The sequence below is a fragment of the Betta splendens genome, chromosome 24 (genome assembly GCF_900634795.4).
Source record: "Betta splendens chromosome 24, fBetSpl5.4, whole genome shotgun sequence".
NCBI lineage: Eukaryota > Metazoa > Chordata > Actinopteri > Anabantiformes > Osphronemidae > Betta > Betta splendens.
The window spans coordinates 4,157,212-4,172,745 of NC_040901.2; the positions used below are offsets into that span (position 1 = coordinate 4,157,212).

At 43.6% G+C, this 15,534-nt stretch overlaps 1 protein-coding gene across 8 annotated transcripts in view; it reads left to right on the plus strand.

The window, feature by feature from the left end:
• The window catches only part of cdc42bpab (CDC42 binding protein kinase alpha (DMPK-like) b), a 47,686-nt gene that overhangs the window by 28,350 nt on the left and 3,802 nt on the right, over positions 1 to 15,534 (plus strand). For 3 of the 8 annotated variants that reach the window (XM_055506324.1, XM_055506326.1, XM_055506327.1), the window contains exons 6-37: positions 2,298 to 2,391; positions 3,048 to 3,248; positions 3,416 to 3,554; positions 3,735 to 3,844; positions 3,942 to 4,021; positions 4,490 to 4,659; positions 4,772 to 4,894; positions 5,031 to 5,164; positions 5,251 to 5,372; positions 5,459 to 5,579; positions 5,817 to 5,927; positions 6,074 to 6,309; positions 7,187 to 7,292; positions 8,729 to 8,832; positions 9,395 to 9,500; positions 9,606 to 9,754; positions 9,884 to 9,975; positions 10,308 to 10,384; positions 10,556 to 10,603; positions 11,439 to 11,477; positions 12,043 to 12,162; positions 12,673 to 12,756; positions 12,840 to 12,945; positions 13,120 to 13,256; positions 13,350 to 13,489; positions 13,665 to 13,746; positions 13,840 to 14,059; positions 14,321 to 14,383; positions 14,500 to 14,753; positions 14,859 to 14,983; positions 15,099 to 15,313; positions 15,396 to 15,493. In XM_055506324.1, the coding sequence (XP_055362299.1) occupies positions 2,298 to 2,391; positions 3,048 to 3,248; positions 3,416 to 3,554; positions 3,735 to 3,844; positions 3,942 to 4,021; positions 4,490 to 4,659; positions 4,772 to 4,894; positions 5,031 to 5,164; positions 5,251 to 5,372; positions 5,459 to 5,579; positions 5,817 to 5,927; positions 6,074 to 6,309; positions 7,187 to 7,292; positions 8,729 to 8,832; positions 9,395 to 9,500; positions 9,606 to 9,754; positions 9,884 to 9,975; positions 10,308 to 10,384; positions 10,556 to 10,603; positions 11,439 to 11,477; positions 12,043 to 12,162; positions 12,673 to 12,756; positions 12,840 to 12,945; positions 13,120 to 13,256; positions 13,350 to 13,489; positions 13,665 to 13,746; positions 13,840 to 14,059; positions 14,321 to 14,383; positions 14,500 to 14,753; positions 14,859 to 14,983; positions 15,099 to 15,313; positions 15,396 to 15,493 (4,006 nt within the window). The remainder of the gene's footprint in view (positions 1 to 2,297; positions 2,392 to 3,047; positions 3,249 to 3,415; positions 3,555 to 3,734; positions 3,845 to 3,941; positions 4,022 to 4,489; positions 4,660 to 4,771; positions 4,895 to 5,030; positions 5,165 to 5,250; positions 5,373 to 5,458; positions 5,580 to 5,816; positions 5,928 to 6,073; positions 6,310 to 7,186; positions 7,293 to 8,728; positions 8,833 to 9,394; positions 9,501 to 9,605; positions 9,755 to 9,883; positions 9,976 to 10,307; positions 10,385 to 10,555; positions 10,604 to 11,438; positions 11,478 to 12,042; positions 12,163 to 12,672; positions 12,757 to 12,839; positions 12,946 to 13,119; positions 13,257 to 13,349; positions 13,490 to 13,664; positions 13,747 to 13,839; positions 14,060 to 14,320; positions 14,384 to 14,499; positions 14,754 to 14,858; positions 14,984 to 15,098; positions 15,314 to 15,395; positions 15,494 to 15,534) is intronic. The other 5 variants (XM_029140275.3, XM_029140281.3, XM_041069402.2 and 2 more) reach the window with 3 other exon arrangements.

A 15,534-nucleotide genomic window follows, 5' to 3' on the forward strand; every position in this document is an offset into this window, starting at 1 on the left:
CGTAGTAGGAATGAAATCAAATGTGAATTATGCCAATGTCACAGTCTTGTGTGTGACTGTCCTGACCCATGGTCACGTCCATGCAATTCTGGTGCTAGAGAGAAATAGGTGTCTAGGGCAATGGGAGAAGAAGGTGATGGAGTAAGACGTGGAGTCCTACATGGTTTATCAGTAGTAGCAGCCCCTCGTTCTTAACCCCATCATCCTGTTTGTCCACACACATTCAGAAAGGCAAGGATCAACCTGCACTGTCTGCTCTCTGGCAGAGCTCGAGTCTCTAGGGCAGATTAAGGTCTTCTAGCAATAGAAGCACCTGCATATACACTGTATATACAGGTCCACAAGATCCTTGTCTAGTCTCAGTTTTACAGTCGTCATTCATAACATTTCCCAAGGTGGTAATCAGGACCCTGGATGTGGATAATGTTGTTCATCGTAAAGCCACACATAATCACATGGTTCTTAAGTTATTTTGTAAATGTAATCAGCAATTTATGCTTTTGTTTTTGAATCCATAATTTTGTGTTTGTTTACAGTCACAAGTCACATTTGTGGACATGTTACTTACTTTTTATTCCATGCCAACGCCCCTGCTTCAGTCCCTTCATATGGGACTGAATTAGGACTAGTGGAAAATAATAGGAGCTTTACATCTGGCTTTAAAGAAAGTTGTGGCTGGAGACGAACCCATCAAAGGCGCCTTCAAAGTCAATTTATCTCTGCTTGCTCCTAAAAGAGAAGAATGTGTCAGGCTTGAGTCACTTTCCGATGTTGTTTGTAAGTAGTTAATGAAAATTTCAAGGGGGATTTGGGACAAAATTGAACTTAGTAGTTACCTAAGAGAAGAAGATTGTTTGTTTGTTAGGCAACATTGCGGCATTGATTGTCTAGGAGAGGACAATGTAATGTATCTGACATGAACAAAACACACTTGAGTCACGCTTCAGAAAAACAAACTAGACTGTGGATTTGTTTTGCTCAATGATTAAATCCATCCTATTCTTTTTAGCATCACTACCAGTATTCTTTTGTGTGTTTGCCTAGGTTAGGGAGAGACAGTGTGTGTGTGTGTGTGTGTGTGTGTGTGTGGGGTGGGGGCACACACCATGTTTATTTATTTAACCAGAGCCACGCTCACATCACTGGACAGAAATAGCACCAGCTCCATTTTATAACCTGTTGGATCAAGACCTCTGAATTCCCTTAAGCTAACGGAGTTGCTACATACAGTTTGTGTATTGAGGTGCTTCTTTGTTCAGTGTGTTGATGAACGGGTCTCAAACCATAGACTTGACAGGCTTTAACCTCAGGGGAAATCAGTCGTGGTGGTGACGACGATTATGGCCACACAAGGGCAGAGGCTATCGCCATGATGATGATGGGATTTAGTGGTGTCTGTATTTTATACCTGTTATTTATTGTGCTTTAATGATTGCAGACTTTCTTTTTATAGAAACTGCAATATGATGATTGAAAATAGCCACATCTGATAATTGCAGCAAGCAGTTGCTGTTGCATTATCTAATCAGTGATTCCTTTAGCCATTCTTTAGCACTCCAGAACTGAGTGATGAGGATGAGCCATGAGGTTGTAGCTGCTAAAAACTCTGTAGTGTTTAATCCAATCAACAGGAGTGAACAATAGCCCGTATCTATAATGTAAACACACCAGTAGCAAGTTTAATATAAAACAGATCAAACTTAAACAAAAGTCCACGCGGGCACCTTGAACACATCTGTGAAAGAATGTGTTGTCGTTAACCCACCACATCTGTGTTTACTAAATAAATGTCGGAAAGGATAAAGGGGAGTGTGTCTGTTTAGGACACAGTCTTATTTTATGAGTGGGAGTGTGTTTGTTCACTGCATATTTCCTCAGCGCGTGTGTTTTGAAAGAGAAAACGCACACATCTTGTGTACAGCCAATTCCCACAACACAGCTCCTGCTTGTCCTACTGTTACATGCTCTTTTGGTGAATCTAAAGCTGTCACACTGCCAATAAGGGAGTTGTGGGAAACTACATGCTGAATCTTGAAAACATATGAGACACTAGCTTTACAGGTAAATTGAGACAATAAAATTTCCCCAGAATATAATTTAATGTGAGGCTAATTGATGGGGAGTGGTTCCATACTATGACATTGAGCATGTTTGTGTGTTTCACAGATACTTTACTTTTTGTTTTGTATAAAAATAAACTTGTCGTTTTCATTCCTGCTTACTTAATATGTATTTTGCGTCTTCCATTTCTTTGTATTTCTTGAACCTCATCATATTCCTTCGCCGTCTTCCTTCAGGGACATTAAGCCTGACAACATTCTGTTGGATATGAACGGCCACATCCGCCTGGCTGACTTTGGCTCCTGCCTCAAACTCATGGAGGACGGGACGGTACGTTTTACCACACCGTTGCTGATGCCTCCTCCTCCAGTCCAAAGCAAACATACCATAGCTTTACTGACCTCCTTGTCAACCCCCAGGAGTCTCCCAAGAGGAGTGTGGTTGAGCTTTTCAGCTGCGCTGGTGGATTATGATTCAGACAGTTCTCCTCGTAGAGGAAAAAAACTCCCTCTTAGGTTTTAAATACAAGCAAAATGTCACGATGAAGTAGATCACAGAAGTACCTGGGTTAGCTGCTTTATTGTTGTTACAGTAATGAGGCTATTTGACCTTTTAAAAAAAATTCACTGCTTGTTTTATTTAAGAAAGTTGATGCCAGCATGTAATGGATCCAAGTTCAAGCATCTGCCTTTTTCCCTTTTCTGTGGAATTCACAACACTCCATTGCAGTGATATATATTCATATTTTTGCATATGAAGCATACATGCTTTCTAATCCAGGATGTAAAGGCATTCACTAAACCGCTGAAAAGCTCAGAACAATGTTTGCAAGTTGATAATTGAGGTCCAGTTATGTATGTTCTTTGTTTGGTGGTTTTGTGGACTGGTAGTTTATTTATCTTCCACTGTCACCCTTACGATGTAATGTAATCACAGTAGGCGGTAGAGATCCACATTTGATGACTCTAGTTTGGCCCCTTTACTAGGTCCAGTCTTCAGTGGCAGTGGGGACCCCTGACTACATATCCCCAGAAATCCTCCAGGCTATGGAGGACGGGAAGGGCAAGTATGGACCTGAGTGCGACTGGTGGTCCCTGGGCGTCTGCATGTATGAAATGCTGTACGGCGAAACCCCCTTCTATGCAGAGTCCCTTGTGGAAACCTATGGAAAAATCATGAACCACAAGGTATGTTCTTCATATTACTCATATATACTGTGTCTGTGTTGTAATGTCAGCTACTAATCTTATACAAAGCACGACTGGAAGCACACTGGATACAGAATACAACAGCTGTGGTCTTTTGAAGCATTAGCTTCTGTTTGGGATTTATTTGTGTACGTCGTATTTTGCAGGAGCGATTTCAGTTCCCACAGCAGATATCAGACGTGTCGGAGGATGCAAAGGATCTAATTCGCCGGCTCATTTGTAGTCGAGAGCATAGGCTGGGCCAGAATGGCATTGAGGACTTCAAGCAGCACCCATTCTTTGCTGGTACAGTCTAACCACAGATTATCAACAACCTCATTTATACTTTTGTAATTATGAATTATGAACTCTCAACTTGTAATTTCATCTGAAGACTCTCCTATTAAACCCTTGCTCATGTTAATGACCTGATCCGGATAATTAATTAAGGTACTTGCATTTTGTCTTTCCTTCTTTCTTGTTCAGGCATTAACTGGGAGAACATCCTCACATGCGAGGCTCCCTACATCCCAGAGGTCAGCAGCCCTACAGATACCTCCAACTTTGATGTGGATGACGACTGTCTAAAAAACTCGGTAAAGATCCTATTTTAACATCTTTTTTAACACCTACATTAAATGTGTACCGTGTAAGCTCACTTCTGTGTACTTTGTACTTTGTTTGTTTTTTCAGGAGACTATGCCCCCTCCCTCTCACACTGCCTTCTCTGGCCACCACCTGCCCTTCGTTGGTTTCACTTATACAAGTAAATGGTAAGTCCTGCCAACTGTAGACCTAGACAATTGAGTGTAAACTGCACTGGATTCCTTCTCTTTTTGCTATTGTAAGAATAAATGCAAACGAATGCTAACAGAAAAATGAAAAGAGCTGTCATTACGTGTGTAATTAGTCATAATTAGGTTTCCCAAGGGCACCTTCTCACTGCCTAGCATTCTTGTCACTCCATCCAGAGGGGTATTAAATCGGCCCTCTCCCTAATAAGGTGATGTTCATGACTCGCAGTAGATTTCCACTCTGAAGTGCTCCCTGTGAGAAAGCAACAAACCCTTTAGTTACTTTATCTGTTTCAGGCTCTCAGACAGCCTCTGTCATACACACTTTCTTTTTTCGTCACTCTTTATTTTCTCCATTAACCAAATACAGACATATTATTTAATTAGGGATGTAATTTTTTTTCTCCAAAATTTAAAACTGTGATTCATTTATCTGCTTCCCTGTAGTACTATATCTGACCGGGGTTGCCTGCGGCAGCTGGCAGGCAAGGCAGTTCAGGACCAGGTGGACCTGGATGTCCAGCGCACCCTGGAAGACAGCCTGGCCACCGAGGCCTACGAGAGGAGGATCCGCCGGTTGGAGCAGGAAAAACTCGAGCTGAGCCGCAAACTGCAAGGTTGGACTTGAGACTTATTCCATGCCGTTTCAATAATTTGTGAAATGATTTAATGGCATACAACCACAGTGAGATTTGACAGCATAACGATGTCTCTACTGACCTGCTGCAGAGTCTACTCAAGCGGTGCAGGCGCTGCAGCATCCAGCAGGTGAGGGGCCTCTCGGTGCAAACAAGGAGGTGGAGATAAGGAGTCTGAAGAGTGAGATAGACATCCTCAAGAAGCAGATTGCTGGTCAGCATTTCTATTCTTTATAAACCATTTAGTTAGAAAGCTTTACAACTAGGAAATTTGCCATTTGTCAATTAATTCAGTCAGTTTGCAACCAATTGCATTTCAATTCTTTATATGTGCATTTTGTGCATGTTAGACTCTGGCCAGCTGGAGAAGAAACTAGAAGACGTGTCATCGACCCGCAAAGACCTGGAGGACTCTTCTAAACAAATTAAATCTCTGGAGAAACAGATCAAGGGTGTCACGCAAGAGAAGGAAGAGCTGCACAAGGTAGAATTAGAGTTCCATCGTCGTGTGTGCTCGATTGTCTCGGAGAATTGTGATGCTCAATTGACACTGTCTCTGCTTCCCGGCAGGAACTTGCCGATGCGAATGAGAAACTGAAGTCTCAGTCGAAAGAGCTAAAAGAAGCCCACAGTCAGCGAAAGCTGGCCATGCAGAAGTTTTCAGAACTCAACGAGACACTCACAGACCTCGAGTAGGACAAAAAGACAATTACACCATGCCTGTTGATTTCTACCCACCTTTAACGTTTCCTCTTCTGTGACTGAACTGTAAACCCAGGTCAGTGAAGCAGCGCCTGTTGCGCCAGTTGCGTGATAAGGAGGAGGAGCTGGAGAACCAGAATAAGAAGCTTGAGGCTGTCCGCCTTGAGGTGCGAAAGGCTGAGAGAGTCAAGAAGGAGGTAGAGTAGATTCCCTGTGGTTGATAGCCCACCCTGTTTTGTCTTCATTCACTGGTTGGTGCATTAGTCCATCCTCTCCTGTCTGTATTTATTTATTTATTTCACTGTTTATAGATTCTATATAGAATGCAGTAGCTTATTAACAATATTGCATTAGTTTCAATGTGTTACTCTTCTTTGTTCAGGGCCAAATCATGTGACCTGTGCTTTCATTCAGTCATTTGCATTTGTTATTAGATGGAGACTCAGGCAGAGGAGCAAGCAGCAGAGGCTCAGAAAGAAAGGAAGCTAAGAGAGTGCAATGAGCAGTATAGTCAACAGCTAGAAGAGGAGCTGGAAGGACTTAAGGCAAGTGTGCAAACACTCACAGATCCTATGCCAATGTCTAGCTTCTCATAAATCTGTGGTTTTACTGAGCGGCTATTTCCTGTTGTACCTTCTACCAGCATTACTGTTATTATACAACAGCATTGTTGTTTTGTGTTCACACTCAGTCGAGGCCGGTTGGTCCCTCTGCCACCCTGACCTCGGCCGACCAGACCCAGGAGGTTAGGCGGCTGCGCGGCGACCTGGAGAAGAAAACGGAGGAGCTGACTCGCAGGGAGACGCAGCATATTACCGAGCTGAAGGCCCTGCGCAAAGAGCTGAGGGACGGTGAGAGCCAGCATCTGGGGCTGCAGAATGAAATCCTGATGCTCAAAGACAAGCTGGATAAGACTCGCCGCGAGAGGTATGCTTTTTTTATTATAGTTTTGTTTTTTGCTTCGCGATTATTGCTTGAACGGGTAATACATTGGTTTTGTTGTGTTTTTTTCAGTGATGAATCTGTGAGGTAATTACACTTGCATAAAAGTAGCCTAATCCCCTTTGTGGTAGGTTTAATATGTTTAGTTATTTGTTAATGTAACTCCTGCAGGAATTAGAAGCTGTCTTATCCTATTACGTAGCTTAACAACTCAGAAAAGCCCAAGTAGTCCCATTTTTACTTTATCTGATCACTTAGTATTAACAAAAAAAATGATCAAAATAAGACGAAACTTAGTACAGAACAGAAGGTAACTGCTTTGTTTTTGTAGCCGCTACACCTTCCTGTCTGCTGTTACTGACATTATTTTCTCTACTTTGTAATTCGTTCCTTACACACACCCACTGTATCACATTCAAACTGCATTAATGTGTTTGTTTGAACAGCGTGTACCTGGTGTTAGTACCAAACTTCTGCTTTAGGCTGTGTGGAGCCCAAGGCCCACACAAGAACATGTAGGAGGGTGGATGAGGTTCTCTGGAGGAGGCTGACTCTGAGATTGGCTGACATTTAATTGCATTTGTTCTATGTTTATATTTATGTTGTTATAAAACTGCTTCCACAGCGCTACCTAATCTTACCTACATTTTATTTTGTTGCTAGTGATTAAAGATCAGTTTCCCACCAGTTTGGGACATAAAAAGACTTCAAGCACCAAAACCTGTGGTGGAAGTTTTGTTTTTGGAAAGGTTCAGTTAGCGCCTGCACAAATGAGAAAGTGACAAGTTACAGTTAGAGAACAAATTTTGTACAAAGTTTCTTTAGTATCAGAAGTGTAACAGTCTGTGTATTTTGGTTCCAGCCAAAGAGAACGTGAAGAGTTTGAGACAGAATACATACAGAAGTATGGGAAAGAGCGAGACCATCTCCTTGAGGAAAATAAGAAGCTGTCCAGTGATCTGGATAAGGTAAAGACCTCTGTTCATACAGTTTGTGTACATACTGTACGTATGAGTCTGATTCCTCTTTCACGCTTTGTGTCAGTGTTTTTTTCGTCTTGGCTTTTTAGTGGATCACTCTCTAAAATACACACTGGCCGTCTAACCCCGGGTAACCCCTCTGGGTCGGCCCAAACTCTTTCATCGCATTCCTGCCTCCACCCGCTCTCTCCAAACAATGCCAAAGAAATCACTGTTCAATATCTCCCATACAAACGTCCTGTAGCCCTCCTACGCAGTCAAATGGAATGACTCTCCCGTTTACAGCCTGTTGACTTTGGAAATGGGCTTTGGAAGTTCAAAAAGGCTTCCAATTTAAACATGTCTCAAAAGGGAAAGGCATTTTGACTTATGTGTCAGCGCTGTTCTTAAAGTCTGCATCTGATATGAAAAAAGAAAGCTGATGAAATAGACGGAAAATAGATGTGGGTACCACTGGAATAATAGCACTTCACTACGCTAATTTAATATGTTGTTGTGTTTTTTCACAAACTGAAAAATTATATGTTTAAAACCTAAACCGGATACAGCAGCTTGGACCTGTGTGCGTTCTGGCTCCTGCAGAACTTTTTCAGAACATTTTAGTGTCTAAAAATATTATCTTATCTTTTAAAGGCATTGAATGTGAATGTGAATGTTAGCTTAGCAGCAGAATCAACCCACTCCAGTTTAATTTAATAAATGGGAACAGTAATACAGAAAGACGAGTTTTATAAAGAATACATGTCAGATGAAACCATTAGGGGCCCAACCACCCACTTGTGAAATAAACAGGACCTCCAGATTTTGTGCCTCATGCGATTTTTACTTTTTGTCATGGTTTTTGTTCTCTCTCAATTCTTGCCACACCCAAGCAGACAGCAGTGCGTCATTGATAACGTCTTTAAATGACCGTCACATTTCCCCACTAGCCAAAATTGTTCTAAACATCTGACAACTCACAACCCTCAGGAGATGAGTGTTGTGCAATGTTTGGTCCCTTTTGTTGAGAGATTAGTAGAAATCATTATAACATTTTTAATCACAATACACAACCTTTACTGGCTCTGGGCTGGGGAGGCAGTTGCAGCACAGGGTGAAATGACTGTCTTAGCTTGTTCTGTATGTAAGAGTCTTGACAGATTCAAGGCTCCAACGATGTGCCCACAAACTGAGGTATTTGGGCAAACAATGGGGCAGTTTGAGACCTGCAATAAGGAAACGTGGTTAGAGTCTCAGCCAACACTGGAAAGGCTAACGCCTGGGCTTGCCTTGGCAGCAGGTTAAATTTGCAGTTTGTATAGTGTTTTTTGTATTTTCTGTATGAAGCAATTGAGTGGTTAAGCTTTACTGCTAACTGTCTTAAAAAAGATTTCTTACCTCCATGTGCTATTATTCCCTCTTCCCTGACGAACATGTTTGAGTAGGTGAACAGCTTGAACCAGCAGCTGGAGGAAGAGATGAGGGTGCTGGCTGACAGGAAGGAGAGCGTAGCTCACTGGGAGGCACAGATCACTGAAATTATCCAGTGGTAAGACCCAGACACACACAGGAACTTTCTCATAAGTCCTGCTTATTTGCTGCGGCATCTGGGGGTTTAACATTAGCCCAGCTCACCAGACACCACTGGTGTGTATAAGGTTACTCTACAGTATAACCAGAGCTTCTCTCGCATAACTCGGATGATCTTATAGTCCCTTGACCCTTCCCCTCAGATCACTTCCCATTGCAGCTGACATACGGCCAGCTGCTTGGCCTGGCTATGTTAAGCACGTCTGGAGTCTTCACATACCCCTCATACCACACACACACACACACACACACACACACACACACACACACCTACCAAATTGTGCACACACCTTGCTAAAATGCAATGAAGGAACGTGCTTATAAAAGGATTAACTGATTTATGTTGACACCTAGTGGACAAAGGTTCCAAGTGATGTGGTTAAAATCAGAATTAGGATTTCTTAGTGGGAATTATGTGTTATCCTTTTTTCCATTAGGTGGCCATAAAATATGTAGTACTTAAGTGTAGTATTTAATTTCTTTGTCTGTTGATAACGTGTACTTTTGTGAATTTGCTGCAGGGTTAGTGATGAGAAGGATGCCCGGGGATACCTGCAGGCTCTGGCCACTAAGATGACAGAGGAGCTGGAAGGATTGAGAAACACCAGCCTGGGAGCTAGAGCCACGGTAAAATATGCAGTGTAGCTGCTGCAGAGTCCAATTTAAAAACAGGTTATTGTTGAGCAACTCAGCAACTACTTTTCAACCTTGTTTTTGTCCTCTTTGTCGCAGGACATGCCGTGGAAAATGCGCCGCTTTGCAAAGTTGGACATGTCGGCTCGTCTGGAGCTGCAGTCAGCTCTGGACGCCGAGATCAGGGCCAAGCAGGGCATCCAGGATGAGCTGAATAAAGTCAAGGCCAACAATATCTCCACAGAATGGTACACATACTTTACCTCAAACCAAACACTTGTCCTATTCTGTTATTGCCTTTTCCAGCCGTTGCCTTTGTATCAAGTGAGTGATTTCATATTTTGATTTCCAATGCATCACTGTCTGTGATCCAACAGTAAACTGCAGGAGGTGGACTGTAAAAACCAGGAGCTCCTGGCTGAAATTGACAGGCTGAAAAAGGAAACCGAAGAGCTACGGCTACGCAGGGGTAAGCACATGGAAGTGTAATGTTTCTATTATACATGTAATAAGTCTTGCATGAATAAAGTTATGTAAAGGTACAGTTTCTGTCTACTTGAGTTGCAGATGGTTGAATGGATGACTGCACATTGTATTAACACAGTGAAAGAGGTTTATATTTATTAGAGGGTTTTACATCTCGACTCATTGGAGAAATTAAATCTTGTCATGTGCACATGAACATGTATTGTTAGTTAGGTCATATGAAACAGTCCTGTGATGCATTTTGTTAAAGTCATGCTTTGATGTCTTAATATCACATACTTGACTACAGTTGTGTTATTTGTTCTGTGTATGTAGGTGTTAAGCACCAGGATTCACAGAATTCCTTCTTGGCTTTTCTCAATGCCCCCACCTCAGCACTTGACCAGTTTGATGTGAGTACCCAGTAGAAAAATCCTTACAGGCTCAGATTTATTTTTCTGAAGTAATTATTTCTCACATTTCCGACGCTTCATTCTTTTATTGGTTTTGCATGCATGACATTTCCATGATTTTCATTTCCTTCTCGTGTTTTTTGGTTTCTTGGCTTCACTCTGATTCTTCAGGATTCTTACTCTTCATCCTCATCTTCTTTAATTGAGTTTTGGGAAGATGTAAGTTTTAAGTCTTGGCTAGGTCGAGGTGTGTGTGTGTGTGTGTGTGTGTGTGTGTGTGTGTGTGTGTGTGTGTGTGTGTGTGTGTGTGTGTGTGTGTGTGTGTGTGTGTGTGTGTGTGTGTGTGTGTGTGTGTGTTTGTGGTAGTAACAGTAGCTTTGTACAGTCTGTAGCTATGAGAGGGCAGCGTCGACGTGTGCTTGTATGTCTGCACTGTGTATCTGCATAGTGGATAGTCTACATGTGGGCTATGAATGTAATTATGAGAAAAAGTGGATCTGCAATTTCTGTCATTAGAATGTTAAACTCTATTCTTACATTATTTTCTCATCTTCCCTACTCTACTCTTACCATTTTTAAATGCTTTCATGAAAATCTGATGCATGTTTTGCAGTGTGCTTCACCTGCATCCATGTTCTCGCCAGTCTTCATTGGCTAGTAGCATGGATCTATGTTTGGAGCTATGGCAGAAACAACAAATGTTGTTGTTTATGCTTTTACCAGCTACAAAGAGCAGTTTTGTGCTGCCCCCTGCCCATGGATCATCACCTGTCTACCCTCAGTTTGACTTATCTAATTCAGCCATTTACCTCAGCTGAACAGAAGCTGAAATGTATATTCACATATTTCTCAGAGAAACAATAAACCACATCATGTAATACAGTTGATTAGCAGAGCTCATCTGACAGACGGGGGTGGGTGTAATGGAGGCCTAAGTGCATTAGCTTTCGTCGTCCTCTCCCTCGGTGTGTTTTTCAGCTGTGTTTAGTTTTCAGACAGGCTTTGTGACGCTCACTCATGCTGTGTGTCTTTGCCTCTTCTCTTGCCACTGAAGCGCTCGCCATCCGTCGGCCCAACTAGCAAAGGCAGACGTGTAAGCACCATCCCTCCGCTCTGTGACTGCCGTCATTGAGCCTTTTTTTTTCAATATGTCACCGTGTGTAACCTGTGTTTATGTGTGTGTGACCTTTGGCTGCCTGGATGCATGGCAGGGTTCTAATATATACATTGTTAAAGTCAAAATGTTTGTAATGACGTGGTATTGCTTCATGTACTGCCTGTGTACAGTTGATTGTATGTTTTCTATTTATTTATTTTATTGCTGGGTGTAGGTTTGTGAGTGGCTGTGCATGGTGTAGTGTTTATGTGTGTGGTGCTACAAGTTAGCATGATCAGTGGGCTGTCATGCGTAACCGTGGGGTGCGATAAGGCTGTGGTCACTATTCTTCAGTGAATACGATGACTCTTGGCCACATTAGCCTTTGATTCTGTTTTCTACCTGCATATTATGGTGCTCACCTGTTTCCCTAAGCATGAATGCTACATATTATATGGTTTATTTTGTTTTGTTTTGTCTTTTTCACAACCTTCTCTTCCCTCTCTGTTTTTTTGCTTGTCCCTCCCTTCTCTGCTGCACACTGCCGTGTCTCTTTCTTCAGGTGGACTCTGTGGATAACTTCACCCCATCCGTCACTCCATCTCGAGAAGACGACCCCAAGTCCCACCTTAAGTCCCGCTCGCGTTCCCCCTCCATGGCCAGTGATATGGAGCCTATAGAGGTGAGGCGTTTACAGGTTACATGGTTTACTACTACTACTGTGGCTATAGAATGATACTATTAAAAACTAGGTAGCGATGGAATGATGGTCAGACACTGAACAAAAAGCTTGGTTGAGATCACCAGCTAAACAGCCTAACAGGAGCCTCTCTAAACAAGAAAATACCATTCCAAGCATTCCTCATACCAAATCAACTTCTCATTATCAATGTTTCGGTTCAAGTCATTACTCGGCACAACTCGCACCAGCGAGACGGAATGTCAGCCCCTCTGTATTCCCAGTAATTCTGTTACAGAGAAATGCAAGTAGCGGCAGCAAAACAATAAAACCTGGGCATCAGCAGTAGACCTCAAATTAAATACAAGCATATTCTCATACTGACGTGAGCTATAGCTTGTTTGCAGTTTCACCCACAAATACTGCACTTGCACTAACCAGCTCTGAATCCTCCACCTACATTGTGTTGACCAGCTATGAAGTAGTAATGCTTGTGTGTTTTTTCACACTTAGTTAATAGACCATCCTCCTCGTACGGTCCAGACTCCCACCATGCGTTCAGGAGGTTATGGCAGTATAGGACGCTCCTCACCTAAGGTTAGCTGCAATTCTCCACTGCTGGACCATTTTCTGGACCGCATCTGATTTTGTATGTTAACTAGCCACTCATTGCTCCACAGCCAAAAGCACATCAGTTTGTGGTGAAGTCTTTCAGCACGCCGACTAAGTGTAACCAGTGCACTTCCCTGATGGTGGGGCTCATACGTCAAGGTTGCACCTGTGAAGGTAGGCCCTGCAGTCTAGATGGGACCCAAACCTACAAGACGTGTACTGTCAGCACTGATTCAACCTTTAAACTGTATTCATACAAAGTTAGAGCCAAAGTTGTGTTTCTTTTTTTAAATCTAGTGTCAATCAAATCTCTCATTTGCCTACATTTTGTCTTCTCCTCTCTGCCAGTGTGTAATTTCTCCTGCCATGTAACATGTGCGGACAAGGCTCCGGCTGTGTGCCCTGTGCCCCAAGACCAGACCAAGGGCCCACTGGGCATCGACCCTCAGAGGGGGATCGGTACTGCCTATGAAGGGCACGTCAGGGTAAGGGACACTGCAGCAGGTTTAGTTTTAAGGAGACATGGTTTAAGGCTTCAGTGTTTTGAGTAGTATTCCCTGTGTCTTTATCCGCCCTAGGTCCCAAAACCAACAGGGGTGAAGAAGGGCTGGCAGAGGGCGATGGCTGTGGTTTGTGACTTCAAACTGTTCCTCTATGAACTGGGAGAAGGAAAAGCAACACAACCAAGTGTTGTAGTAAGCCAAGTCATAGATATGAGGTAAGAGAACACAACACAATAAAGCTAGTTGTTCCCAACTTTCAAATCAAACAAAAGCTGATATAGATAAAAATTGTGCAGTTTTTAATAATAAGAATAACTGGATAACTAAACAAGTAATTTGTTGTCAGCTGTATCTTGTACGTCTAACCTCCCGTCTCACTTCTTCTATCAGGGATGAAGAGTTTTCCGTCAGTCCTGTCTTGGCTTCTGATGTCATCCACGCCAGTCGCAAAGACATCCCCTGCATATTCAGAGTCAGTTCTCTTTTTGTTGTGCTTCCTAGGTTCTCAGAATCATTTATCATCATGTAACGTGACCTTTAACCTGTCCGTCTGTATCACCTTCAGGTGACAGCGTCCCAGCTCTCCCACTCCAGCAGCCACAAGCCCTCCATCTTGATCCTGGCCGACAGCGACCAGGAGCGAAACAAGTGGGTGGGCCTCCTCAACGAGCTTCACCGCATCCTCAAGAAGAACAAGCTCAAGGAGCGCTTTGTCTACGTCCCCAAGGAGGCTTACGATAGCACCCTGCCACTCATCAAGACAACACAGTCTGCTGCTATCATAGGTCAGATTTCAACACTTCCCTTTCAGAAACGCGGCACCTTGTCATGCAGGTTCACAGACTTTAAGAAGAAGCAGCTGACATCCCAGAGCAGCAGGGGAAAGCTGGTCCAGACTGAGCTATACCCTTGGACATGCCACATATGAGCAGCGACAATAGAACCCACCAGACTAGAACCTTTTCCTCACAGAATGACCATTTTTGTCTCCTCACCTCCTCACTGGCACTGAAATAACAGCCTGCCTTCATCTCCTCTGCCCCCAGATCACGAGCGTGTCGCCCTGGGCAATGAAGAAGGACTTTTTGTTATTCATGTCACCAAAGATGGTAAGATCCAGTCCATTTTCCAGTCTGGTCTGTTTCAGTGTGTATGCATAGAGTGATCACCTGATTTTTACGCGTCTCCCAAAACCACCACATTGCCATCTCGCCTCTTTCTTCAGAAATAATCCGGGTGGGGGACAACAAGAAGGTGCATCAAATCGACCTGATTCCCCAGGAGCAGCTGCTGGCAGTCATCTCTGGCAGGAACCGCCACGTCCGCCTCCTCCCCTCGCAGGCCCTCGACGGTCGTGAGACGGAGTCCTACAAGCTGACCGATACGAAGAACTCCAACATCATCGTCTCCGGCCCCATCCGCAATGGCTCCCTCACCTGCCTCTGCGTGGCATTGAAGAGACAAATCATATGCTATGAGGTCAGGAAACAAGCACTTATAGTAAATGTTACTGTCAGATATTCAGACCTGCTTTCCTGAGTCCTGTTAAACATCCTGAAATACTGCTTCCACTGTGTCCTCCAGGTTAACAAGAGTAAAGCACGACACCGTCGACTGCGGGACCTGCAGACCCCGGGGAATGTTCAGTGGATGGGTCTGCTCAATGAGCGTCTCTATGTGGGTTATCCGTCTGGCTTCATGCGCTACAGGTGTGCTCTAATTCCTTACCAGCTGATCAGTAAAATCCAGCGTTCACGTCTGTTATTATTCATTATTGATTCGAACAAATAGCGGGCATAAGTCTGGTCTGGTCTCTCTCCACAGTATCCATGGCGACCTGTCCCCAACCAGCCTCCTCCACCATGAGGACCACACCCTAGCCTTCATCCCCCAGCAGAACCTAGACGCCCTGTGTGCTGTGGAGATTTCCAGCAAAGAGCTGCTGCTGTGCTTCAGCTCCATTGGAGTGTATGTGGACTCCCAGGGCCGCAGGTCGCGCCAACAGGAGCTGATGTGGCCAGCTACGCCCACTGCTGCCTGTGAGTCAACAAACGGTTAGGCGGAACTCAAACAGGAGGTTTTAAAAACAGAAACAGACTGTGAATGGTGTCTTCTTTCCAGGCTACAATGCTCCCTACCTGTCGGTGTATAGCGAGAATGCTGTGGACGTGTTTGATGTCAACACTATGGAATGGATTCAGACCATTCCTCTCAAGAAGGTCAGTACTGCGAGCTGCTACGTACTGTGGATGTGATCTGA